We start from the raw sequence: 25,719 nt of genomic DNA, 5'->3' as shown, positions 1-25,719 counted from the left end.
AACAACCACCTTGCAGTGTCATGCTGCTTATCAGGGAACTTTCATCCAATCACAGCCTGTTGCTAGGCCTCTAGGTTACTGGGCAAACTTTAGTCACGTAGTCCAGCCAATTTGGCTGCTTGACAGCTTTCTAATTGCTTCTCCAAAGCTGCCTTACTTTCTCAGACTTTAACACAACATACATAACAAAACTTTACTCTGAACTGAGTCTCAGTACTACCTGTTGATAAAGAGAAGAAGAAAATGGATGCAACCAGGGGACATATAATAATAATAATAATAATAATAATAATAATAATAATAATAATTTATGATTTATACCCTGCCCATCTACATATTACAGAAAGAGGTAATATGTAGAAACAATAATCTGGAATGTCAAAGGAAGTCATTTATATGTTTTTAAGCAAAGGCCCAAAGTGTTTAGGTATACTACCGGTACCTGCCCATAATGGACTCGGAATATCTGGAGAGGGTGAGGATATATGACAAATGGAAACCAAGTAACTGAAAATGATGTTTTGTATTTAATCCCCCTAAGTTGTCTAAGTAGTTATTTATTTATTTATTTGCTTTGCTTGGCAGGATCTCACCAGGAAAACTGTGATTGGGCTGCTTGATATTTATGGCTTTGAGGTTTTTGAGACAAACAGGTAAGTTACTCGTGCTCTGATCACTTCCAGGCTTGATTAGTGCAATGGGCTTTATGTGGGTCTGCCTGGAAACTTTGGACTGGTCCCCATATGCTTATGGTCACAGCATTTACAAAAAAGCTGACTTTTAGCTCCTGCTTATGAGTATTGAGACCTAAAGGAGGGGAACATCTTTTGTGAGCTCTTCCACTTCCAATTGCTCAGGGTGATTTTCCTTAAGGGCCCTTGGTGAAAAAGTAAAAATGAAATAAATTTAAAATCCCTGTACGTGGAAATCTCGCATATCAGTGGTGGTGGTCTGCCCTTCATTGGAGGTTCTTAAAGAGAGGTTCGATGGCCATCTGTCAGGAACTCTCCAGCTGTGATTCCTGCAGTGCAGGGGGTTGGACTAGATGACCCTTGGGGTCCCTTCCAGCTCTACAGTTCTTGGATTCTTTGACATTGGACTCCTTGTCCCTGACATGGCAGGTGGGATGGGGGGACGATTAGAAGAGTTGTCAATCCTATGACCCCCCCACCTGCACTGCAGGTGCAATGCAGAAATGGGTTTACCCTCTTTAGCTCGTTTCTGAGCACAATTCAAAGTGTTGGTGCTGACCTTTAAAGCCCTAAGTGGCCTCGGTCCAGTATACCTGAAGGAGCGTCTCCACCTCCATTGTTCTGCCCGGACACTGAGGTCCAGCGCTGAGGGCCTTCTGGCAGTTCCCTCATTGCAAGAAGCCAAGTTGCAGGGAACCAGGCAGAGGGCCTTCTCGGTAGTGGCACCCATCCTGTGGAACGCCCTCCCATCAGATGTCAAAGAGGAAAACAGCTACCAGACTTTTAGAAGACATCTGAAGGCAGCCCTGTTTAGGGAGGCTTTTAATACAGTGGTTCCCAACAGGTGGTCCGGGGACCCCCAGGGGTCCGCGAGCTATGCCAGAGGGGTCCACAAGATGCTATTAGATGCCAAGCCTCTGGCCCGCCGGAACCGGCGGAACTGCCGCCGCCGGTGCGCGGGCGCCAAGCGAGCCCGGTGGATCAACCGGGGAGCCGCTGAAGGCCCCCCAGCGACCCCACCGGACCAAGGCTGAGTGCGCCCGGCCGGAGACTCGGTGGAACCCCTGGGCCTAGAGGCCCAAAACCACGTTCCAGGCCGCGGACCCCGCGGCGACCGTGTGGGCGTCGGAAACGTCCGGCGGAGCAAGCGAGGAGCCGCTGAGGCCCCCTGCAGGCCCGCCGGGCCGAAGCCGAGGGTGCCCGGCCAACGGCCGAGCAGAGCTCCGTAGCCCGAGACCTCCCACCACGCAACGATCCTGGGGGGCCTGCCTCGCGACTGCAGTCACCATCACCCCTAGCTGCCCAAGAGGGGGAAGGAGCCCCCCCCCAAGCGAAGGCCCCCAATCCCGCAGCTCCTGCGCGCCACACGGGGAGCCTCGTGGGGACCCGAAGAACAAAGGCCGCACCGAACCTGCTGGCGCTGGCGCTGCAACCGCCGCAAATACAGCCACCCCCAGAGGAGGAGAAAAGAAGAGGGGACGACAGGGAAGAGAGGGCCCCACCACCACCCTCAACCCAGGTGAAAGGGTAGAAACCTCCCCCCCTCCAGAGGGAAACCCCCCGACCCCCAGACGGCCATCACACCGCCGCCACCACAGCCACCACCACACCAACGCGCCCCCCCCCAGAAGGATAAAGAAAAGAGGAAAACAACTGAAAAATAAATAAAACCACTTTTTAATTTTAGGATTAGGAATTAATGGGGGTCCTTGTCACAATAGCGGCTCGATGAGGGGTCCTCGAGAAAATTTTGTTGGGAACCCCTGGTCTAATAGATCACTGTTATATAGCTCCTGTTTGAGAATTAAATGCCCATATTTCTCAAATGACTTTTCTGCACTTGGAATTTCCTCTCAAGTTTTGAGCAGTTCTGTATCAACTACTGCAATGAGAAGCTGCAGCAACTGCTGATAGAGATGACCCTGAAGGCTGAGCAGGAGGAGTATGAACTGGAGGGCATTGAGGTAAAGGCCGCAGTCCCCCCCCCCAACAAAAAAAGATTTCTTACTGCCTTCCTGGTCAGCAGTCAGATCCTTCCTTATGATAAAACACATATTTAAGTACATGTGGATGGAATGAAATTTCAAATAAACACAGGGGAAATTGACTTGGATGATCTGATCAATTGTGATCACTGGCCTTCCAGATGTGGGAGGATTTCAGCTCCCTGACCCTTGCTGGAAATTGGCCGGGACACAGGTTCCCCCATACCCCAAACAGCCAAAACAGACACTGCCAGTTTTCAAAGCAATATCCAAACCTGCTGAATGTGTCCCAGAGGGGGAAGTGGGATGGGCACACCATGAGCAGAGACCCCACTTCAGTTCTCTGAAGAGCCTTGTTGCTCCTGTTTCTGCTGATTACACTGAGGGGACCAATCCTTGCATAGCCCAAATAGGGCATGGAGATGGGGGGGCATAGGTTTTGGGAGAATCTCAAGGTTTGCAGAAGCAGAAAATAAAATCTCTAAGGAAAAAAATCCTCAAGGTAGGCAGCCTCCCCCCCCCCCCCGAAGCAACTCAGTGAGGTTTGAGGGTGCCCAATGTGGCCATGGAATGCCAAGGTGAAGGGGCTTTTGCGAGGTGTATGTAGAAAATGAGGTGGGAGGGGTAAGATGGAATGAAGCACTTGGAAACCCAAACAGGAGTGCCTCATACAGCAACATTTTGCTGCAGCTCACCCCTTGTTAATCTCCAGCCCAGAGGGAGTTTAATTTCTTGTTTGAATTCTCTGTCCAAATCTCACCTCAGATCTTCAGCCTTAGATTGTCCCAAGGACTCCTGTCCCCAAAATAGCCCCCCCCCCACACACCTGGATCTCAAAGAGATGCTTTTGCTGACAGAAAAGTTGTGTGCACCAGGTGTGACTTTTTAATTTTGCAGGAAGCCCTCTTGAGTCTCTGTTTTTGCTTCTCATTCCAGTGGGAGCCAATCCCATACTTCAACAACAAGATCATATGTGACCTCGTGGAAGAGAAACACAAGGGGATCATTTCCATACTGGTAAGAGAGAAGATGCATGTTTAAAAGTTTAAAATGTTTAAAAGTCATGACTGCCTGCCAAAAGTATACTGTACTGGGAATGGTTAGGGAGTTTCTAATGGCCAATTAGTCACACACCCTTCCAAAACTACAGTTCTGTTATGTACTGAGCTGAATCCTAGAACAATAGGATTCAGAATCAGCAGTCTGATTGGTCAGCAGGAGCTACCCAATCCAACTCCAGGTGGAAGTGAATCCGCAACCTGATTGGCCTGCAGGAGTAGCCAATCAGGCGGCTGGTAGAAGTGAATCTGCAACCTGATTGGCCTGTAGGAGCAGCCAATCAGGCTGCAGGCAGAAGTCAATCCACAACCTGATTGGCCCACAGTTGTAGCCCTGAAGTAGCCAATCACGCAAGGCCCATTGTGTAAATAATGTATATAAGCAGATGGTTTGGGGAAAAGAGCCATTCTTCTCTTCTTCTCCTTGATGACTATGAGCTGAATAAAGAGCATGAAATTCACTCTCGACTCAGAGTATATTTCAAGTTCCAAAGTTTCTTTCTGAGTCGGGTGCAGTAGTTAAACCAATTTCAACCAAGTTTTAGTTTGGTGGTGTCAACACCCCAGGGATGCCTGGCTGCCAGGGATGGGCATCTTTCTGGTCATGTTAGCTCAGTTGGTAGAGCATGAGGAAAGAGCCCTCGAGGGCATTCCCTGCATCTTCCAGCCACCGGCCTTCAGGAGCACAGCTGCCTCCAGTGGTGGGCATGAGCCATTTTCTTCCTCTTCCTCTTCCTCCTCCTCCACCTCCTCCACCTCCATGGACGAAGGACTTGTGCTCTCACCCCCAGGAAACCAGCAAAGTGGTGGGTTTTCAGGGATAAAAGGAGTTATTCAAGAATGGATAGCTTTTCACATGCCTCCTTGCCTGCTGACAGAGAAATGGAGCCAAATGATTTATAGATGGGCAACCTGAGGCCAGAACTCTCATTAGTGGAAACTTCATCAGACTTGGCAGTGGCCCAGGGAGGCATTTCAATCTGTCCTTTGTGGTTTGTGGGATTTTGCATCCTGGGGAACTGGACCTGAGGGGAACAGAGGTCAGCTCTGAGCGCCCTTCCAAACCCCAGCTCCCAGAATCCTTTGGGGAGGGGGGACCCATGACTGTTTGAAGTGGTGTCATGGTGATTTAAATGTATGGGGAGAATGTGGCCTCCCCCCCCCCCGAGGAAATTCAGTTTTGGCTAGCTGAAGAATGGGCAAGACTCCTCATATTCCTTCCTTTGTCAGGATGAAGAATGCCTGCGGCCTGGAGAAGCGACGGACCTGAGCTTTCTGGAAAAGTTGGAGGAGAAAGTAGGAGACCATGCCCACTTCGTGACGTATGCACCTACGCTCCGTAACCTCCCCCAGAGGAGACCTGCTTCCCACATGCCCTTCACTTCCTTGGAGAGCCCTTTTGCGTTCAGAGCACCCCCTGGCCCTGCCCAGCCCACCCAGCTCATCTGTTTGACCCTGAGGGAGGGGCAAATGTGCTGCCCCCCTGGAACGGAAAGGTTTTGACCTCTTCTCTTTCTGTCTCCAGGCGGAAGCTTGCTGACCAGAAGACGCGGAAATCCATTGACTGGGTGGACTTCCGCCTTCTTCACTATGCTGGAGAGGTGACCTATTGCACTGTCGGTGAGAAAGCGAGAGCCCAGCCTCTGCTGGCTTGGAGGTGCCACATTGGCGGTGCCACCAGACCAGATACACTCAGACAAGACCAGACCAGGTTAAAGAGTGTCAGAACTAAACCCCAGTGACATCCCATTAAACGGAATGTTGGAAGATTCAGGACACGCAAATGGAACTCCCTTCCACAAGAGGCAGGGGTGGCCACCAACTTGGATGGCTTTCAAAAAGCGTTGGGCGAATTTGGAGCAGGACAGTGGAATTTGCTGCCAAGAAGTGTGGTGGCGTCTCCTTCTTTGGAGGTCTTTAAGCAGAGGCTTGACAGCCATCTGTCAGGAATGCTTTGATGGTGTTTCCTGCTTGGCAGGGGGTTGGACTGGATGGCCCTTGTGGTCTCTTCCAACTCTATGATTCTATGATTCTATGATTTCTACTAGCTACAATAACTGCTCTGCCTCCACATTCAGAGCTAGGCGTGCCGGGTTCTGCCCAACATTGTGGGTGCCAGGTGGATCCCATTGCAGCCACGTTGGGCCTTTGGGAGGGCGCAACAGGCCCCATTGGGCTTTCTTCCATTATGTAGGCTGCAGAATATTGAGGGGGCCTGGAAGATTTTGGGGGGAGCTCAGCCCCCACAGCCCCATAGATATGGTTCCCCTGGTCAGAGGCTGTGCCGCTTCCAAATGCTGGTTGCTGGTTTCCCACAGGCATCTTAGTGGCCCTTGTGAGAACAAGATGCTGGGCTAGAGGGGCCTCCACTGGCCTGATCCAGCAGGCTCTTCTGACCTTCTTACATTAACTAGCTACATCTAGCACATGACATCTAATCCTCAGGCTAAGTTTCTTTTGGGCTGCTGAAGTGAAGAAAGAAGGAGTTCAGTCCCACAAAATGTGGGGTGGGCATCAATTTGGGATTTGTTTCACAAAGAAGACAGCTATCAATGGCTCCTAGCCACTATGATTCTATTATTTTTTGTGTTTAAATTCACTTTTATTTCCCCATTCCACCCGAATTCCAGGATTCTTGGAGAAAAATAATGACCTGCTGTACCGGAACCTTAAAGAGGTAAACACATCTTTTAATTGTGTTAATTTGTTTGGGCTTCTATCCTGCCTTATCTATGAGACTTGAATGGCTAATTTAAATAGCAACATGGGCACATGTTCTTACATATACAGTGGTACCTCGGTTTTTGAACGTCTCGGAAGTTGAACGTGCCATGCGGTTTCCGTATTGAGTTTTCCGAAAGTAAATGCTTCCGGAAGTAAATGCTCGGTTTTCAAATGTTTTGGAAGTCGAGCGATCTTCCGGAATGGATTACGTTCGAAAACTGAGGTACCACTGTATATTTAAATACATAAACCCAGTACATAAATAATACACAAATTATTTCATGTAAAACAAAGGATGTTTTAGGGGTCTGATGTCTGATCTGGTAACAACAGATAACACTACCTGATTGGACCTAAGTAGAGAGAGTTCGGGGGGGAGACAGGGCCCCCGAGTCCCTGATCTTTTTTTCCTGACCGCCCTCCCCCGGATCTCCCCCCCCACCCCTGCTTATAGGGTAGCTAGATTTACTGTGTAGTGCAGCGCTGGTGGTGGACCCCCCTCCCCTCTCTCCTCTCCAGCAATCTTAAATTGCCCAAAAGCAAACTTGAAACATGAGCCATGGTCTGGAGAGGAGACCTTTGGAAGCCCCAAGTTAGCCCCTGTTGCAAATCTGCCCTTCCATTCCTCCTCTCTCCAGTCTCAACAGCCAGCCAGTCTGCATTCTGTGGGCACTGAAGACCCCGGTCCTCTTTGGACTCCTCTCCGTGCCTTTCTTTTTTAAAAAAGATTTGCAAGCCTCAGGGGTTTCCCCCCACTCAAGCCTGCGGATATCTCTCACTTGGTGCTGGGTGCTGCCGTTTTGCCTGCCTAAACAATGGCACTCACAACTGTAGCATCAGCAGTAGGAGGAATGATACGTTTTAATAGTGTGAGGCTCTCACGTGGGATAATTCTGGTGACTTTGTGTTCTGATGTGTTCTCTTGTTTTCTAAAGTCAAAGCTTGGGTTACGTTTCATTTTAACAGCAAGATCTAACTTGGGATTTGCAAATTTTCCATGCCCCCCCAATGTCCATGATTTTTAAAGGAGGTGTCTTTTCTCCAGCTTCCTGTGCCCCATGCACGTCTAGAAATTTTGCATCATTTCCCTCCCCCAGCAAATTTTGAATGGGCCACCCGTGCTCTGACCTTCCCAGTGACTTTGCTTTATTTTCATTTGATCCCAGGTGCTGTGCAGGTCCAAAAATGGGATCCTCAGAGAATGTTTCCACCTGACGGAGCTGGACAACCGAAGGAGGCCTGAGACTGTGAGTTTATCCCATACATGTGAGCCTAGATGTCAAGGCTGAGCTTGACGCAAACTTCAAGTGACGTAGCTTGAAACTTTAACAATTTTGTTGAAAGTGGCGGGGGGGGGGGGGGCTTAATTTAAAAAAAAACTTTATTGCCTTTGCTAACAACTGAAAAGTGCAGTACAAACAATAAATACTAAGGGAAAGACATACCAATATAAGTTGAGACATCCCTATTTCCCAAGGTGGCATGGATGGTGAATGCGGGGGGGGGGGGCATTTGAGTCTGAAGCACAGGAAATAAAACCCAGCCAGATGACATGAAAGTGCTCTGGATCCTCCACCTCCCTGGAAGCACACAGCTTATGTGTCATTTTTTCCTACAATAGCCCGAGTCCCTAAGTTCTTATACCACAAGGACAAATATAGACACCCCCCCCCCCCCGGGTTTTAATTGCTGAGCTTTTGAAATGCCAGCGGCATCTAACATCCATGTCAGAAGCTCTTTCAGGAGACAAGCTTTCATGTAGTAGTTATGGAATATGTGGAGAGACGACAGTTGTGGGGAAGCCAGATATTTAAGATATTTCTTCATATGCTTGAGATCAAAATAATGAAACCTGAGGGTGATTCCACCACAGATAGAAGGATGTCCCCCAGAAACCACAGTCCTGCCAGCAATCCTGTATTAATTGGGGGGGGGCACTTACATTTTTATGATTTGTCCTTGGAACCGTACTTCCTAGGTGACATTCTGTGTAACTGTTTTGAACAAGTCCTTTCTATTTGCTCAGGTGGCAACTCAGTTCAAAAACAGCCTGGCTAGTTTGATAGACATCCTCATGTCGAAAGAACCATCCTACATTCGATGCATTAAACCCAATGATGACAAAGCGGCTGGTAAGGTTACCTCCGGGAACTCAGCAGAAGGGTGCATTATGTAAATAATAATAATAATAATAATAATAATAATAATAATAATAATAATGATGATGATGATAATGATAATAAGCTTTCGTGTGCATGCACACTTCTTCAGATACACTGAAACAGAAGTCACCAGACCCTTATGTATAGTCAGAGGGTGGGGGTGGGGGTATTACTCAGAAGGGTGGTGGGAATGGGTGATTGGCTGATAGGAGTGGTGAACCTGTAGATGACTGTTAACGACTGTAATTGGTCTTGCAGGGAAAAGCTTTCTTTAGCACCTCAGCCCTTGCTTTTCCCTGCAAGACCAATTGCAGTCGTTAACAGTCATCTACAGGTTCACCACTCCTATCAGCCAATCACCCATTCCCACCACCCTTCTGAGCAATACCCCCATCCGCAGCGAGTGCCGCCCGGCATTTGTCACCCCCCTCAGTGGTGACACCCAGGGCGGCCCACACCAACCACACCCCCTTCCTCCGCCCCTGTTTGCACATGTGCCCTCATCCAGCTGGTAGCAACAACCTCCTGTCCTTGGTGTGGGTTTTGTCTTTTGCAGACAAATTTGATGACTCCTTGATAAGGCACCAGGTGAAGTACCTGGGCCTGATGGAGCACCTGCGGGTGAGGCGAGCCGGCTTTGCTTACCGTCGGAAGTATGAGCACTTTCTGCAAAGGTGAGTCCCAAAGCTCTCCCCCCACCCTTGTTTCCAGCAAGTGGTATTCAGAAGCATTACTGCCTCCGACAGTGGAGGCAAGGCAGAGCCGCCTTCATCGTGGCTGGCTGGTTGGAGACAAAACCAAAGAAGGGGAGAGTTGCTCTTGTGCTCCAGTCTCACTTGGGGCTTCCCACTGAGGCATGTGGTTGGCCTCTGTGAGAGCAGGATCCTGGTCTAGGTAGGACATTGGCCTGATCCAGCAGGCTTTGATTACGTTCTTACTTTCACTGCACCAACTGCCCTATAGGCAAAGTAAAGGGAGGTTTCATGGACTGGTTGGTTGCAGAGTTGTGGTGGGAGGAACCAGCTAGGCACCCCCACAGGAAGAAGGTTTGGGGCCTGGGGAGTGGGGGTGGGATGACAATGAGGGGTCAGAGGGAGAAGAGGGAGCAGACTGGCAGGAGGAGGTGCTGGAAGAGGCCACAGGGTTTGGTGAGCAGGCAGAGTCTGTGGCGGAGAGGACGGGGCCCAGGAGACAGCGTTGAGACCGGCTGCTGGAGAGTCTCCCCCTCTTGCTGTGACCAGTTCCCCTTCGCCCTGGTCTAGAACACGCCGAGAAAGGAAGAGGGCCGAGGAAAGAGAGAGAAGCAGACGGAGCCTTAAGCTGCTGGGGAAGGAATCGGGTGAGGAGCCTTGGAGAGTGGTGGAAAAGAGGGATCTTCAGCCCTTGCAAATGCCTCATGGGGCAAGAGCTGCTGGGAAGGACCGCTGTGACCACTAGGCCTGCGCTGCTTTGTTTCTTTGAACAGAGTTAACCTAACTGTTTTGCTTTGAGTACACTTGACTCCAGCTCCAGAGAGGAAGGTCAGAAATGGGTCAGGAGATTTGATTGGAACACACTTTCCCTCAGTCCCTGAATTTATTTATAATTTTGTTTTTAGGTACAAGTCCCTGTGTCCGGATACCTGGCCTTACTGGCAAGGGACGGCTGCCAAAGGAGTTGAGAAGCTCATCAAGCATATTGGCTACAAGCCAGAAGAGTACAAAATGGGAAAGTAAGAGCAACATACAAATAGGCATTAGGATGAATTGCTTGCAAAAATGTGTACATTGGGCAAAATATTACAGAAGAGTGTCTGCTAGGATAAATGTGTGTCAAATGTGTTTTCATGACAACTTGTGTTTTTAAAAACTGCAAATGGATGTGGAAATGTGGTGAACTGAACTTAAAAGTGGGAAATGGGGAAAAACGGAAATGGACAGATTTTGCCCATCTTTTCCTGGAAGTGCTTAAATTAGAGCAAATGATAGATTTTTGGGTGTTTGCATTTCATTGGATGCTTTTCTCTTGTTTAGGACCAAAATATTCATCCGTTTCCCAAGAACTCTGTTTGCCACAGAAGATGCCTTTGAATTCAGAAAAAATCGGCTAGGTATGTAATTTGCCCACTTTTGATCTTGCAAATCCCCGAAAGTCATTTTTAACTGAATACTTTGATGCCACCTTGTTTCTGTGAGGGTTTGTTCTAGGCGGCATCTGAGAAGGCCACAGCCTTGCAGTTTATATGGCCTGCAGGAAATTTAGGATTGCTAAAAGCAGGTGGGTTTTGCAACTAGGAATGGAGGAGAATTTCATTTGGTCTGCAGTTTTACATGAGCTGATTTAATTTGCACTGATTAGAATGTAAACATCCTCCAGATTTTGCACTTTTTTGGATTTTTCAGTACAGCTGTTGGCTAAAGATATAAACAAAAATCCACTTAAAAGGCATATTTTAGGATAAAGTGTGTTTAGAAATGCATACCTTGAGATACAATCCTTGTTTAGATTTTGTATTTTGTAATGGAATATGTAAATTGATTTTTGGTGCAGATTTTTAAAAAAGGAAATCTGTAGATTACTGCAGAAATTTATGGGGGTGTCTGATTGAATCAGAGGCAGAGGAGTGGAAGAGATGGGACCTTCATGGAGTCTAATGCTTTGAACCCCTCCTCCCTAGGCTCAGTTTGCATATATGTGTAAATGAACCATATATCATAAAGACAGCACAGTCTCTGCTGGGACTCATTGTCCAAAACGAAACGCAGGCCCAGCTAAGTGCCTGGAACTCTGCTCTGCTGTGGAAATTGGAGGTGGTGTGTAACAGTCTTTGTCTATCTACTAACTAGTTGTTTTGTTCACCTCCTCAGCCTTCCCTCGGCATGGTCAACCCTGTGCCCGCCAGAAGCATTTTAGCCTTCTGTCCTTCAAGGGTGGGGAACGAGTGGCTGGACTCCTGCTCTCATCCTGCCCCTGCCCATTGTCTGTGCTGGCTGCCAGGGCAGAGGGGAGCTGGGAGCCCAGCAGCATCTGAACGGCTGTCGCTGGTTGCCTGTCCCATGTTTAAAACCAGACTTGGAATGTGGACTTTCACCTCACAAATATGGTTTCAGGGAAATGTAAGCTCTGGATTCCTTTGGAAGGTGGCAGACTCTCCTTCACTGGAGGTTTTTTAAACAGAGCTTGGACGGCCATCTGTGATGGATTCTTTAGCTGAGATTCCTGCATTGCAGGGGGTTGGACTAGATGACCCTTGGGGATCCCTTCCAACTCTACCATTCTCTGACTCCAAGGTGCTTTTCCTTTTCAGTTTCCAGAATACAAGCCAAATACAAAGGATGCTTAGGGAAGCGTGAGTTCCAAAAGATGAGGGAAGCAGGTAAGTAGCAGATCTTGGCTGCGAAAACCCCAGGGGATCTTGCTTCACCTCAAAAAAACACAGTTTTGTACTAATTCGGGATTTTTAAATAAAAAATGCATTATTTGGAATAGAGACCCAAAACGTCTTTATTTCAAATGCTGATTTCTAGCATTCAGCTTCTTGCTTCAATTCTGAATGTTACTAACGAACATTAATTTGCTGCGTATTTATTGCTTTGATGTAAACAATGGTTAGCCCCCTCTTCAGCTGGAAAGTGTCCCAGAATGCAGAGGCGTAGCAAGGTCAGGTGGCCCCCAGCGTGGAAATTTTTTTGCCGCCCCCCCCATCGACTGCTTGGGGTAGCCTTGGGAGTCATGGGCGGGTGGTGCACCAAATGTCTCCTCCCCCAGCAATGACACCCAGGGCGATCTGCCTCTGCTAGAATGTAGCAGAAACAAGGGGGTTCCTGCTCTCAGGCTTACAGTTTAATAAAATAAAACTTGGGCCCCTGTTCTTAGTTACAAGTTCTTTTAGTGCCTGGCTGGATTGGAGGGGGTGGGTAGCTTTCCTTTCCTTTACAGCAGGCATGTCAAACATGCGGCCCTCCAGATGTTTTGGCCTACAACTCCCATGATCCCTAGCTAGCAGGACCAGTGGTTGGGGAAGATGGGAATTGTAGTCCAAAACATCTGGAGGGCCGCAAGTTTGACATGCCTGCTTTACAGGTTCCCATTTCAGCTGGGACGTGGCACTGGAGAACATACTTGGGGTCTATTCTCCGGAATTAATTTCTTTGATCAACTTCTCTGTCTCCTAGTTTTCAGAATAGTGCAGCTAAACAAAGAAATTAATTCAGTGTTTACTTGGGACTTCAGCAAGAGCAGCGCATTGTTGCCCTCTGCTGTCTGTTCTCTGCCACAATTATGTGATGTTATTATTCATTACTATTACAGTGGTACATCTGCTTACGAATTTAATGCGTTCCGAATGCACATTTGTAAGTCGAAAAAAATCCCATAGGAATGCATTGGGAGAAAAAAAACGTAAGTCGAAGCAACCCTATCTGAACCGCATCCAAGATGGCGGGCGGAGCTCCATTCATAAGTAGAAACATTCGTAAGTCGAGTCATTCGTAAGTAGAGGTACCACTGTACTTACAAGCAGCTTTGCAATAAAATATTTAAAACTCTATAAAACAACTGATATGTTGAAGTGGGAAGGGGGGACCTTTGACCAGCCAGTGCTGTAGGAAGGGGGGTGAGGTGGGTGTGGGCTGCCCCAGGTTTCATCACTGAGGGGGGTGACAAAATGGCAAAAAAATGTGTTTTTAAAATAAATAAATAAAATTTGGGCTCCCAACACTTTTTTTTGAAAAAATAACTCACCCACTGCACCCCCCTTCCTACGCCACTGGTAGCTAGGTGAGGTGGGGGGCACTAAGTGTCATACCACAGGGCCTGCAGTGTGCCTGAGCCAGGAGTCTCTCCTGAGGGGGGGGCAGCGAGCAGACTGCCTGCAAGCTCTGCACTGCTTTTTGGGGCAGGGTGGGGCTTGCGTCTGCCCACCACCTCAGCCGCCCTACAGCTGAGGGGGAGGTTGCGGAGAGTCTCCATGCAGTGCCTCCTCCCTTGGCTTGCCCCACATCGGCTGCAGGATGCACGCACTGCACCGGGCAACCGAGCGGCTAGCTATGCCGCTGCCCCCAGGGGTTTCTGAACCACACCTCCCAGCATGGGGATTCCAAAGCCCTGATGTTGGCCATTGCACACACTTCAGGAAACTTTATTTTTTAGAAAAGATAAGGGGAAAGCAGGAGGAAGGTTGAAATGGACCTCGCAATGAACCAGAGCACTGTGGCTCTAATAGTGGACTAGACCTAGCCTATTTGCCACACTATGGTGGTTCTGGTTTACTTACAAGTAGTCAACAAGGATGGTCAACTTTATAGAAAGTCCAGTCTGGATCCCTGATGGTGGGAAGGCAGCTCAGCATTTTAAAGTCTCTCTCCTGGGAGAGAGTGACCTTCTTTCCCTTCCTGACCCCTGAGAGCCAGAGTCAGTTGCTCAGGTCCCTCTGAAACTCAGGTACTTATGACCCTTTTTGCCTTGGAAAGGATAAGGAAGAAAGTACCGTATTTTTCTGTGTATAAGACAATTTTTTTATTAGAAATATATGTTAAAAATGGGGGGTCAGCAAGGCCTGCTGTTGACTGGGTGCTGTGGCAATTGGGTGGTCAATTGGCTTTTGCTGTCAGTGAACGGACAGATTATTGGTGGGTTTGGCAAGGCATGTAATTGGCAGTGGTGTTCAGGTGGGTGAGCGATTGTCGGCAACCCCCCCAAAGCTCAACAACTCCCCCCCCAAGCTTAACTACTCTGGGCAATTCCCCCCCTATTTCCTTAATTTGGAGTCCCAAAAAATAGGGGTCATCTTATGCATGGAGGCATGTTATACACGGGAAAATACGGTATGTGGCAGCTTGACTTGGAGGAATGGTGGGGCAGGGCAGGGCTTTTTGTATAGCAGCATCCCTCTTGGGGGTGGGGGGCAGCCCCTCTTTCTTCTTGCTCTGCCCTTGTGCAAAAGGGTCCTCTTGCCCCTCGCTGTTGACTCTCTCTGTCTTGCAGCCATTAAACTGGAGTCCTGCTGGAGAGGAGTCCTGGCTCGGAAGCTGGCCAAAAAGAGGATGTGGGCAGCCCAGACCATCCGGAAGTAAGCTGGCTTGTTTGTTTGTTTGTTTCATTCGATTTATATTGGATTGCTGGATTGTAAAGCAAAGCAAAACCTCGGAGTGGTTTACAAGAAGACTGAAACAATGAAATTATCAGTAAAATGGATCACTCCTGTAGGTACATCAGAGGCTTCATCCACCGGAAGCAACCCTTGAACCGCGATAACAAGGACTTTGTGAGGCTTGTGCAGTACACCTACCTCATGAAACTCAGAGATCACGTCCCAAAGAACGTCCTGGACAAAAGCTGGCTTAAGCCTCCGGAGATCATGCAAGAGGTGAGAGCTGTTAGAACCTCCATGTTCAGAGCTACTGTACCTGTGAATGCCGGTTGCTGGGGAACAAGAGTGGGAGGGGGCAGCTGACTTTCAAGCCCTGCTTGCAGGTGTCCTGCAGTGCCTGGCTGGCCACTCTGAGATGCTAGGCAAGAGGGGCCTTTGGTCTGATCCAGCCCTTCTCATTTTAGCTGAGGGCACTGATGAAGGGCAGGAATTTGAACCAAAGCTCAGCTGACCTTTGGAATCTGCATTCTCCAAATTTTGCATTGCAGTTCTCCAGCCAAGTCACATGTAGGGAAATAGGCATATACTAAAGTTTGATGTGCACAAAGATGCTTCTATGACTGAAAATAACATCCAACATTATGTTAGATGTGTATGTGTGTATCTATATATATTTAACAGAGAATGCACTTTGTACATATTTTGGCCAAACTGTTTGTATATGTTGGGAGAATTTGCACTAAAATGCTGAGGAATTGTTACGAGGACTTTCCTGGGAAGAATGTCACAGGCTGAGGAGGGAAAGAGGAGAGCTGGCTGGAAAAATGCAAAACACAGAGAAACCAAGATTGGCAGATTTGCCCATTCCTAGGGCACACTGAGACCAAGCTGCAGGGGCCTTACGGAGCTGAAATTCTGTGGTGTTTGCAGTCCCAAAATGGCATGGAAGGTCACTGCTAAAACCTTGCCTTATCCCCATCTTGCCTGGTGCCACCTGCTCTGACTGGCAGCTGGACTCAAACCTGAAGCCTTCTGCATGCTGAGTTAAGGCCCCTTCCCAAACATCCACCTTGTCCCACTTCAAATGACAGATTACACTCCCCCCCTCCCCACTTCTCAACCCAGACATCTGAGTTCCTGAGGAAGATCTGCAGAAGAAACCTTGTCCGGAAATATTGCCGAGGCATCACAGCACAGAAGAAGGCACAGGTAAAGTCTGGGCTTTTGAGTTTTTGTGGGGCTCAATTCTTAAAATGAACGGTGTTGGGAGCTCAAAATCTGCCCTGGGTGCGTCCCCCTGGCTCCTAGTTGCATCTACTGTTATTGTGCTGACAGTGCACTCTGCAAAGGCTCAGAGGTGCAGAGGTTTAGGAGCTCTCAGAAGGGCCAGAGATCTCCACTGCAGCTCTCTCACAAAACAACAACAACAACAACCTACCCTACCCTACCCATCTGGCCCCTGTTGTAAATCCATCCCTTGCTTAGGGATGAGCGTTGTATAGGCCTCTGACCATGAAACTGGTGTTTTCCAATTAGTTAAAATATCATTCATCACATCTTTTAGTGGTAACAATATAAGATCTTCCAATTTTCCCCCGGACAAGGCAATATTGCGGATAAGACATTAAAAACTTCCCGAAACAGGGCTGCCTTCAGATGACCTAGTGGTGGGCTTCTGCAGTGGAGGGGGCTTCTCTCTCTCTCTCCCCCAGCCTCTCCCCTCCCCTGCCTACCTCCTCTGCTGCTCTGAATAGGAGAATAAGGAATGATGTACCGTATTTTTTGGACCATAACATGCACTTTTCCCTCCTAAAACGGAAGGGGAAAAGTCGCTGCGTGTTATGGAGTGAATGCCAGAGCCAGAGCCCGCACCAGAGCCAGAGCCCCACAAGAGCCAGAGCCGCGCTCAGTGAGAAACCGGCTCTCGGGCTGCTTCCGTGACAGCGAGCAAGGTGAGAGGAGAGACGGAAGGGAGCCCCTTCCGCCCCTCCTCCCAGCTTCTATCCTTCCTCCCTCCCCCCTCTCTCTCACCCCTCCCTCTCTCTCCCCCCCCTCTCCCCTTCCTTCCCTCATTCCTTCCCTTCTTCCTTCCCTCTCTCTTCCTCTCTCTGTCTTCCTCTCTCTCTTTTCACCCCATTCCTTGTCTCTCTTTCTCTCTCTCACCCCTTACTTCCCTCCCTCTCTCTTCCAACTTGAATAAAATATTGGGGGGGGGCGGTAACCTCCACCTCACATACTATATCAGCCTCCCCCCACCTCCACCGCGTTCAGCGAGAAACGGGGGGGCAGTGGAGGGATGCTGCTCATTCTTCCCCACCAACCCCCGCTGCCTCCTTCGCTCCCCCTCCAGCGCCCCCTCCCAGCCTTTTAGAGGAGGAAAACCAGGGGGGGGGAATTCTTGTTTTCCTCCTCAAAAAAACTAGGTGCGTGTTATGGTCCAAAAAATCTGGTGGGTATAAGAGTTATAGTATTGGGAGAAAAATCTTACAAGTTGAGAGCCTACGCTGATGACCATATTATTACTACGGAAAATCCCAAATAAAGTTTTCCTAAAGTAATTGAGGTGATAAAAGAATTTGGACAGGTGGCTGGTTTTAAAATTAACTGTAAAGAAATAATAATTGTTAGTTAAAAATATGGAGCCGGAGGGAAAAAATGACATCTTAAAAAAAATCACTAGATTAGAGGTGAAGAAGAAAGTCAAGTACTTAGGGAATTGGCTAATGGCAAAGAATATCAACCTATATTGGGATAATTACGTAAAGACTTGGAATGAGATAAAAATAAATTTGGAAATTTGGGATAGACTACATCTTTCTTTTTGGGGAAGAATCTCCACAATTAAGATGAATGTCCTTCCGAAAATGATTTTCTTTTTGTTTCAGACCATTCCAGTATTAGGGGGAATGCACTGCTTTAAGGACTGGCAATGAAACATTTCGAAATTCATATGGCAAGGGAAAAGACCTAGGATTAAGCATGAACTATTAATTAATGTTAAGGAGAGAGGGTTTTTTCCCCTTGCCTGATCTCAAATTGTATAACGATGCCACGTGCCTATCTTGGATCCATGAATGGGTAGTACTGTTAGAGGGGTTTGACAACCGTTATGGTTGGCATGTATAGATTTACTCAAACCAAAAATCCCTTGGTGGCTTTCCCCTACAGAAGCTTTCCCAGTTAAGAAAAAAAAATCTGGGACATTATATATAATGAACTTTAAAAAATCTTTATATGTTCTGTGAGGGGGAAAGAGTACAGGGAGCCCCCACCCATCTTGAGGAGAAGCTCTTCCACCAGCAGTAGTGTCAGCAGGGAGGGGGAAGAGTCCAGTGAGGAAGGAGGAAGAAGGGGACGGGGCTCTGGCAGCATAGGAGAGCCCCTGCTGCACATGGGACAGGAAGAGAGAGGGGGGGAAGAGGGGGAGAAGGAAAACACAGAAAGAAGACCCTTTTCCCCTCTGGTTCCGGAATTACGCAGGAGGAAGCGGGGGAGGAGATTTGGGGTGCCCCGACTCTTATGTTGGAAGAAAACGCGGGAAGCGCCATTCCAGGGTTCTGGGTCAGACTGAGAGGATGTATCCTGTATAGCTCTAGCACTGTAAATAGCCTGCACTCAATAAAAGCATGAAAAGGCAAAGGTCTGGAGAGTCGTTACTCTAGAGTAGTCCCAACGCATCCTCTGTGACATGTTCATTCCCCCCAAAAACCCAGAAGCCTTCCTGTTGGGAATCATGTTTAATGAAATCCCAAAAATTTAGAAGAATTTTCATGTATGCAACAATGGCAGCTAGAATTTTGATAGCAAAAAATTGGAAAGGAGAAGAGATACCCACCAAATCAGACTGGCAGGTGAAGATGATAGAATATATAGAACTAGCCAAAATGACTGGAAGCTTAAGAGATGATTCAAAACAGAGCTTAAATAAAGAATGGAATGTCTTTAAATAATATTTACAGCCACATTGTAAAAACTTGAATGCTTTGACGAGTCTAGGCTGAACCTTGCAGGACAATATGAAACACGAATAAATTAAGTGATAATTACAATCAAGAAGTGATAATACAAAGTGTGAAATTGAAAAGGAAGCCTAGAAAACATAGTGGGATGAATGGAAGTCAAAGGAATATGTGATGTTTTTTCTTGTTTGTTTGTTTTTTGGTTTTGTTACTGTAGTGTTTCACACACACACACACACACCCCAAAAATAATTTTTATTCATTTTCCAAATACAAAATCACACACACACAAAAGACGAAAACTCAATAAACAAAAACAAATAAACATAAAATTATTATTATTATTATTATTATTATTATTATTATTATTGATCCTGCCCTCCCCCTCTCACTGGGAGGACATTACTCCATGCTGGTTCTTCTTTGGGAACTTTTGAATCAAACAGATGTTCTGTTCCCTTCCTCTCACTGGGGGAACAATGTTCCATGTATCTTCCTCCTTTTTAAAAAATTCAAATACACTGTCCAAGACTGATGATTGTTCCTCTTGCTTGACTTCGTTCTCTGTTGGAGTTAATCCTTTTTCTCTATCCAGACAATTCTGGTTTCTTTCACGCCATTAACACAACTGTGTATTACTTTCGCACAACAATAAATTATTTTGCTGCAATTCATCCCTCAAGTCCAAATGCAATTCCTAAAGTTCCTTCTGAAAGTCCAGGCCACCAGGTGATGTTGTGGCTACAGGCATCCTGTTCATCTCAGATTTCATGGGAACAGAACAGAGCAGGAAGTGGAACAGATTGTATTTCCAATAACATCAAAGTCCAAGTTTATATCCAAACTGGTTATAGTCTCATTTTTTTATTCTTCTTCATGTCCTAAAATTCTTGTGCCCATTTATGAAAAGAGCAGTTGTCAAACACAGCCTTATATTATTTTACACTCTCTTCACAATTGACAGTTCTCAGTCTCAAAGAGATAAACAAATTCCTTTCTATTGTGATGTCATAATGGCGGCTCACTGATTCCTCCCGGGACCCGGCTTCAGCTTCCAGGGGGATTTTCCCCAGTCCAAATTAAAAAATTTTTTTGCAGGGATTTTAATAAATTTAATCCTTCTCCCCTTTACTCTGCCTCCGGGAGAAGGTGTTGAGTCCAATCCTTGGTAATTAATAGGTTCCTTTCAATTTTCCGGCTATAGGCAAATTAACTGCATTACAGCCCTCTCAATGCGGGGAGTTCAACTTCCTGTTTAAATCTCCTCCCGTGGCCAATTCATTCCAATTAAAAATTTCTTGGAGTGCAGCACCTGGAGTGCTGGATAGCTTCCTGCCGGTGTGTTTGCACCACACTGGTCTTCGCATCCCCTCACCCCGCTGCCTACTTCACAGTAAGCAGCAGCGCAAACACCGGGAAGTCAGTGGTGCTAGTGATACTGTGGACTTAGGTCAGCTACCTGAGAGACCATGTTCCCTCATGAATCCTGCCTGGGCTCTTTGAGGAAGGCCCTTCTCTCAGTCCTGCCCCCCTGACAGGCCCGCTTGGTGGAGGTGGGGGGGGCCTGCTCCCAGACTCTGGAACATCTCCCTGGAAAAGATGGCTTCCTCCTGGCTGTCCTTCTGTCAGCTAGTGAAGAACTGAACGTTTTTGAGGAAAGGGCTGGTGCTGTGATTTGTTGTTGTTGTTGTAATTATCTGTATTTTTAATAGATCTTTTATATTATTTTATATCTATTCATGTTTAATTGCATTTTAATGATTTTATTTTCTGTTTTTAGCTTGTTCAATATATCTGTGGAAGCAACCTTGAGGCAGGATATGATTATTATTATTATCAACAACAACAAGAATGAATGAATGAATGAATGAATGAATAAATAAATACTGAGGCTATGGCTTGCGGGACGGGGGGTGTCCTGATCTTATGCCTCTTAGTAACATAAGTACAACTCCCCACATCAGCCTGAAGCAAGAGTTTTAATGCGGTTTCCTTCTTGCAAAATACTGGTCTAATCTCTTTCTTTTGCTCCAAAACAGATGGAGGAAAAAGTGATTGCTAGTGGCATCTTCTGCGGGAAGAAGGCTGGCTATGCCCAGAGCCTGAATGAACCATTTCTTGAGACCAGGCTAAGTGAGTAAACCAGAAATGGCAAGGCTGGTTGAGGATTTGGTTCACAGGAGGCACAAGGCCTGAGACAAACTTGTGGGCTCCTCCTTTGCAAGGAAATGCAAATACGTAAGGTTACACAAGCAGAGGAGAATGAAAGCTTAAAAGCCTGGTTTCCTAACCAAACTTTTGCACAGCTAAGGCATCTCTTAGGAAGAGTCGCCCTGGAAACAGAAGAGAACTTGGAGCTAGCCTACCTGAGCAGACAAACACCAAAGCACACACTTGCCAAGGAGACGACAATATGGCAAATATTGTCAAAAATTAATCCCAGAAGCACCTCTCCTTCCTTCCTTCAGCACTATAAATATTTCAATATGTAAATAAATAGCAATTCCTGCCCTTCCATAACAATCAAGATCAACAGCCTCCTCACTTTGCCTAATGGTAGAGCTGGTACTGACTGGGATATGTGTTTTGTTGTGCTAGAGGCAGCCTAAAATGTCTCCCCGAGATCAGTTTTCTTTTGTGCATGTCTCCTTGTGGCTCCCTGCTTTTGTGCCGGGACTGTGACCCTTGTTCTTTCCTGTGTTCCTAGATGAGAGCGAGTTGAGCCCCAAAGTCCTGCAGCTGATCCGCCACGAGAGAGTGAAGGTGAGGGCGGGGGGTGCATGGGGCAAGGGCAGGCCAACCTGCACAGGTGTGTGGTTAAAGCTGTGACTCTCAGGCAAAGCTGCCTCTGCTTCTAAGACTCACCTGGTGGTTGGTTTTCAGTATGTGACGCCAGTGGTGAAGTACGACCGGAATGGCTTCAAGCCCCGAGAGCGACTGCTGGTTCTGACGCGCGTGGCAGCCTATGTGGTGGAGATGGCCAAGATCAAGCAGAGGATTGAGTATGCGACCCTCGGAGGTACAATCCCTGCTGTCCTTGGGCAGCTCTTTCCCTTCCCAGGCATCCAGCCAAGTGAGATGGGGAGAGGCCTCCTTGGCAACAGAGCAACCTGTTTGGGTAGGATAAATGTCCTGGTCAGCCAAGGCCATCCCTCTGGCAATGGAACTGGTTGGGCTGGTTTCGCAGGCTCTTCTAGCAAGGAGCCTGAAAGGGACCCAGGCTGACCACCCCTCCCCCACCTCATAACAATATATATGGTATGTTGTTTGTGAGGGAGAGTGGAAAGGGCAGTTCACAGATCTTTTCTTGCAGTCTGTCAAACGGCCCATGTGAGGGAAAGGAAGCAGTAAAGTATGAAACTCAGTTCTGCATCCAAACACACAATAAAATCTACCTGCCTGACTTGTTTGCAGCTCTGGCAAAGAAAGGCAGACCTTTTTAATTTTTCTAGTAAGTGACTTCGTTTTGCATTCTTTTTCCAAGGCCTTTCTGCCAGCAGCTTGGGCGACCGTATCTTAGTCATCCACGTTTCAGAAGACAGCAAAGCAGAGAAGGTAGCAGTTTCACTTTGCCTGCCCATGGTGTGTGTTTGCGTGTGTGAAATGCATGGGAATTAAACAAGCTAAGGAGCAAAAGGAACGCCTTACTTTCAGACACCGGATGCCTGTGATACAGCTAATCATTCAAAGCCATGACTTTGAATAAGTGTGGGAGAGCACTCATGTCTTGCTTGCGGCATCTTATTATCGGGGGGGGGGGGCATTGTAAAAACAAGATGCTGGGCTAGAGGGGTCCCCTTTGGCCTAATTCAGCCCAGGCCTCTTCTTCTGTACTTGTGAAAAGTTAGCTTATCAGTTTTTATTTTTTGTCAAATTGGCGAAAATTTATAAATCAAAATCTAATTTGTGTTGGAGATGCAAAACAGAGATAGGAACAATGTATCATATGTGGTGGGAGTGTGTGTTTATTAAACAATTTTGGAGTGTCATTCAAGAGGAACTTTTAAAAAATGCTTAAAATATCATGTAATAAAAAACCAGAGGCGTTCCTCTTGGGAATTATATCAACTGACATTCCTGCTGCTAGGAAAAAAGTTTTCTTATATGCAACCGCTGTAGCAAGAATGATTATAGCCAGAAATTGGAAGGGAGAAAAAACTCCCTCAATAAGAGAATGGCAAATAAGATTTTGTGAATATATGGAACCAGCAAAACCTACAGCAGTAGTGAGAGGCCAGTCAGACCAAAAACTGATAGAGTGGACGTACGTGGAGAAATACATCAAAAAACATTGTTCTGGTATTAATATATCAATATGCAATGAATGAAACATACAGTAAAAAATTAAGATGAAATGGGTATAAGATGAGATAGTCAAAAATAATATTGATAACACAGCGAAAAGAAGAAAAGAAATAAAGGAAGCCACACATAGGTGGAGGGAAGTCAAGATTTATGTTTGCATGTTTAGTTTGTTTGTTTTCTTTTTTGTAATCTTAAGTTGAGAGGTGTATGTATGTATAATAAGTTTGTTTTGTGTTTGTAAGTATTGTATTTATCAATAAAAGTTTTTTTAAAAAAAAATTAAAAGAAATTTCCTGCAACACCCTTTGAGAACCACTGGTATAGAGACATGTTTAGCCAAGTGCTTTTTATTTTTATTTTTTTGCTTTTGAAAAGTGTTAATAACCCTCTTTGTATTCAGCTTTCAAATGCAGCTGTCTGATCATAACACAGTGGTGAAAAGGGAGCTTCTCCTTGATCAGAGAGCCCTGCCTGACTCCATTTCTTGCTTCCAGGGAGACGCCATTCTGCAGTGTGAGCACTTTTTTGAGACGGTCACAAAACTCTGCATTCTGGCCCACAAGCAGAATTCTTTCTCGGTGGTCCAGGGAAGGTGGGTTCCTCGCTCTTCTGAGGCCTTTGCATTTGCAAATGAATGAAATCATGGGATTGATTGTTCTTAAGCATCACCCACATCTGTTGACATAGGAAGCACAGGCCTTTCACACTCCATGTATTTAAAGCAAAAACCCAGGTGACTATTTTGAAGAGGCTGTTCTGATGCCACATTGGGAAGGATACACCACTGAATTATGAAGGGCAGGAGGGCTGGTGCCTTCACAGCCTGTAAGTGGGCTTCTGGGAAGCATCTGAACAACCAGGGGTGGGTGGGGGTGGGGATTCTGGCATGATGCCTCTGACATCCTTGTCCCAGTGCAGTTGGTTCAGAAAAAGCACTTGGGTCCCAAATGAAATATCTGAGACTGCCTCCTTCCCTCTAGGCCCTTTTGGGTGTTAAGATTGGCAGAGGAGTCCCTCTTGGTAGTTCTGCTGCCCTCAGAACTGCAAGGGGTGGTGGTTGTAACCCCAGGAGAGGGCCTTCTCTGTGTCAGCCCCCAAACTGCAGAACTCCCATCCCATTGAAGTGCATCTGGTCCCTTAATTGTGCAGCTTTCCATCACTATTGAAGACACACCTGTGTTTTTGGGACCCACTTCAATTCCTGTGGCTGTCATTCCTTTTGTTTTTTAATACTGAACTTTAATTGCTGGGACCTGCTGCTGAAGGACAGGTAGTGGGTTTAATAACAAAAGCAACAGCCACCACCATCGTCATAACACCTAGGAACAGTCCAGTTGCAACCAGTGAGCAGGTGTGATTTCATCTTTATGCACTTGAAGGCTGGCCAGTTGAAATGACAAAAATCAAATGTGCAGAAGGTGGAGAGCTTAAATGCTCTTTTTGCTCAGGGTTTTCCTGGCACTGAAAGAGCTTTTAAGCTCTCACTTGCTTCCTGGGCTCTGGGAGCCTCTTGCAGGAACACGGACAGCCACATGAGATCATGTGAGTGTCTCCCAGAGCCTGGAAAGCACGGCAGACAGCTTAGAAATACTCTGCTTTGCCTGGGGTGGAGGTTGGATCTGTTGGGCGTGCTGTCTTCAGAAGGTAAGGTTGCTCGCATGAGGATGGTTCAGCTATATACATGTTTGCACATATGTGCCATTCCTGGAATGTAACCTCCAGGTGGTTGCTTCAGGCCCCCTAAGACAGACGTTGGTGTTGGTATTGAAATGCATCCCAAAGCCTGAGTGAAGGGCCAGGTATTCAACTGTCTTGTAAAGATTTAAAAGAGTTGGCAACAGTCATCTCTCTCTCTGAGGGGTTGGAGCGCCTAAGTTGGGGCACTATTATTCATTTATTATTGGTCTATCCCAATTGGCAGTGGCTCTCCAGGGACTTCATTATCAGCCTTATTATTTCTGCATGGAGAGCAGGTCTTCTCTCCTCGAGTTCCCGGACCCTTCCCTAGAGGCCAGGATGGTGGTTTTGCACCTAAGCCTGGTGGGCTTGTGAATGTCATTGCTGGTGTGTTTCTTTTTTGTAGCCTCCAGTTCCAAATCAGTCCAGGGAAAGAAGGGACAATGGTTTTCACTACTGGGCAGGATGCTCAGGTCTACAAAGCCAAAAATGGACAACTGAGGGTGGTAAGTCCTTTGCAATGACTGTGGCCCTTTTGATACAGGCAAAGAACTGGATGCTGAAGGAATGACGGGCAAAGCAGATTCAGGGGCCTAAATGTTGTAGCTGCAGTGAGGTTTTTGCAGGTAACTTGGGGTGGTAAGCAGACTAGTGTAGGAACATTGCAAGTGAGTGTCTAGATAACCAAGAGGAGTCCAATTAAACCCAGGTATAGTGTCAGACCAGCCCATCATGATGCCAAGCAAACTTTCAGAAGTCCCTTGGGTATGTTTACGGTAAGTTGGCCTTGTTTGAATAATTGCATGTGAAGCTTCCCCCTAGGCCAGACGGTGAGGCTGCTTGCCCACCTAGCCTAGGCGAGAAGGGCTGGAAAAGTCAGGTGCTGAGCCTTCTACCTCCCAGGCAGGTGTGCTGCCCCTTTATTTGTCTATGTTGATAATCTGTTTGTGATTTTCCATGCTGATGAGCTGTACTTTGTTCCTGTTCCTCTTTGGAGTCTGAGGCTCAAACTACAGCTTCTTCCCTTCTCTTTCTCTCACTGCACTGTTTTGCTGGACATCCAGCAAAGCTGAATGGAAGATTTAGA

The 25,719-nt window shown here is 47.0% G+C and overlaps 1 protein-coding gene across 2 annotated transcripts in view; it reads left to right on the top strand.

The window, feature by feature from the left end:
* The window catches only part of MYO1H (myosin IH), a 93,953-nt gene that overhangs the window by 62,994 nt on the left and 5,240 nt on the right, over window positions 1–25,719 (top strand). For both annotated transcript variants that reach the window (XM_035134371.3, XM_060282092.2), the window contains exons 11-31: window positions 586–653; window positions 2,551–2,656; window positions 3,614–3,694; window positions 4,966–5,057; window positions 5,261–5,355; window positions 6,366–6,412; window positions 7,626–7,706; window positions 8,486–8,591; window positions 9,178–9,295; window positions 10,219–10,332; window positions 10,634–10,710; window positions 11,908–11,976; window positions 14,586–14,670; window positions 14,808–14,967; window positions 15,817–15,900; window positions 20,690–20,783; window positions 21,358–21,413; window positions 21,534–21,669; window positions 22,135–22,205; window positions 23,450–23,547; window positions 25,039–25,138. In XM_035134371.3, coding sequence (XP_034990262.2) covers window positions 586–653; window positions 2,551–2,656; window positions 3,614–3,694; window positions 4,966–5,057; window positions 5,261–5,355; window positions 6,366–6,412; window positions 7,626–7,706; window positions 8,486–8,591; window positions 9,178–9,295; window positions 10,219–10,332; window positions 10,634–10,710; window positions 11,908–11,976; window positions 14,586–14,670; window positions 14,808–14,967; window positions 15,817–15,900; window positions 20,690–20,783; window positions 21,358–21,413; window positions 21,534–21,669; window positions 22,135–22,205; window positions 23,450–23,547; window positions 25,039–25,138 — 1,938 coding nt within the window. The remainder of the gene's footprint in view (window positions 1–585; window positions 654–2,550; window positions 2,657–3,613; window positions 3,695–4,965; window positions 5,058–5,260; window positions 5,356–6,365; window positions 6,413–7,625; window positions 7,707–8,485; window positions 8,592–9,177; window positions 9,296–10,218; window positions 10,333–10,633; window positions 10,711–11,907; window positions 11,977–14,585; window positions 14,671–14,807; window positions 14,968–15,816; window positions 15,901–20,689; window positions 20,784–21,357; window positions 21,414–21,533; window positions 21,670–22,134; window positions 22,206–23,449; window positions 23,548–25,038; window positions 25,139–25,719) is intronic.

This window comes from Zootoca vivipara, chromosome 12 (genome assembly GCF_965207765.1).
Source record: "Zootoca vivipara chromosome 12, rZooViv2.hap1.1, whole genome shotgun sequence".
NCBI classification, from domain to species: Eukaryota; Metazoa; Chordata; class Lepidosauria; order Squamata; family Lacertidae; genus Zootoca; species Zootoca vivipara.
The sequence above is the reverse complement of the archived record's forward strand: the minus strand, read 5'-3'. Positions and strand labels throughout refer to the sequence as shown.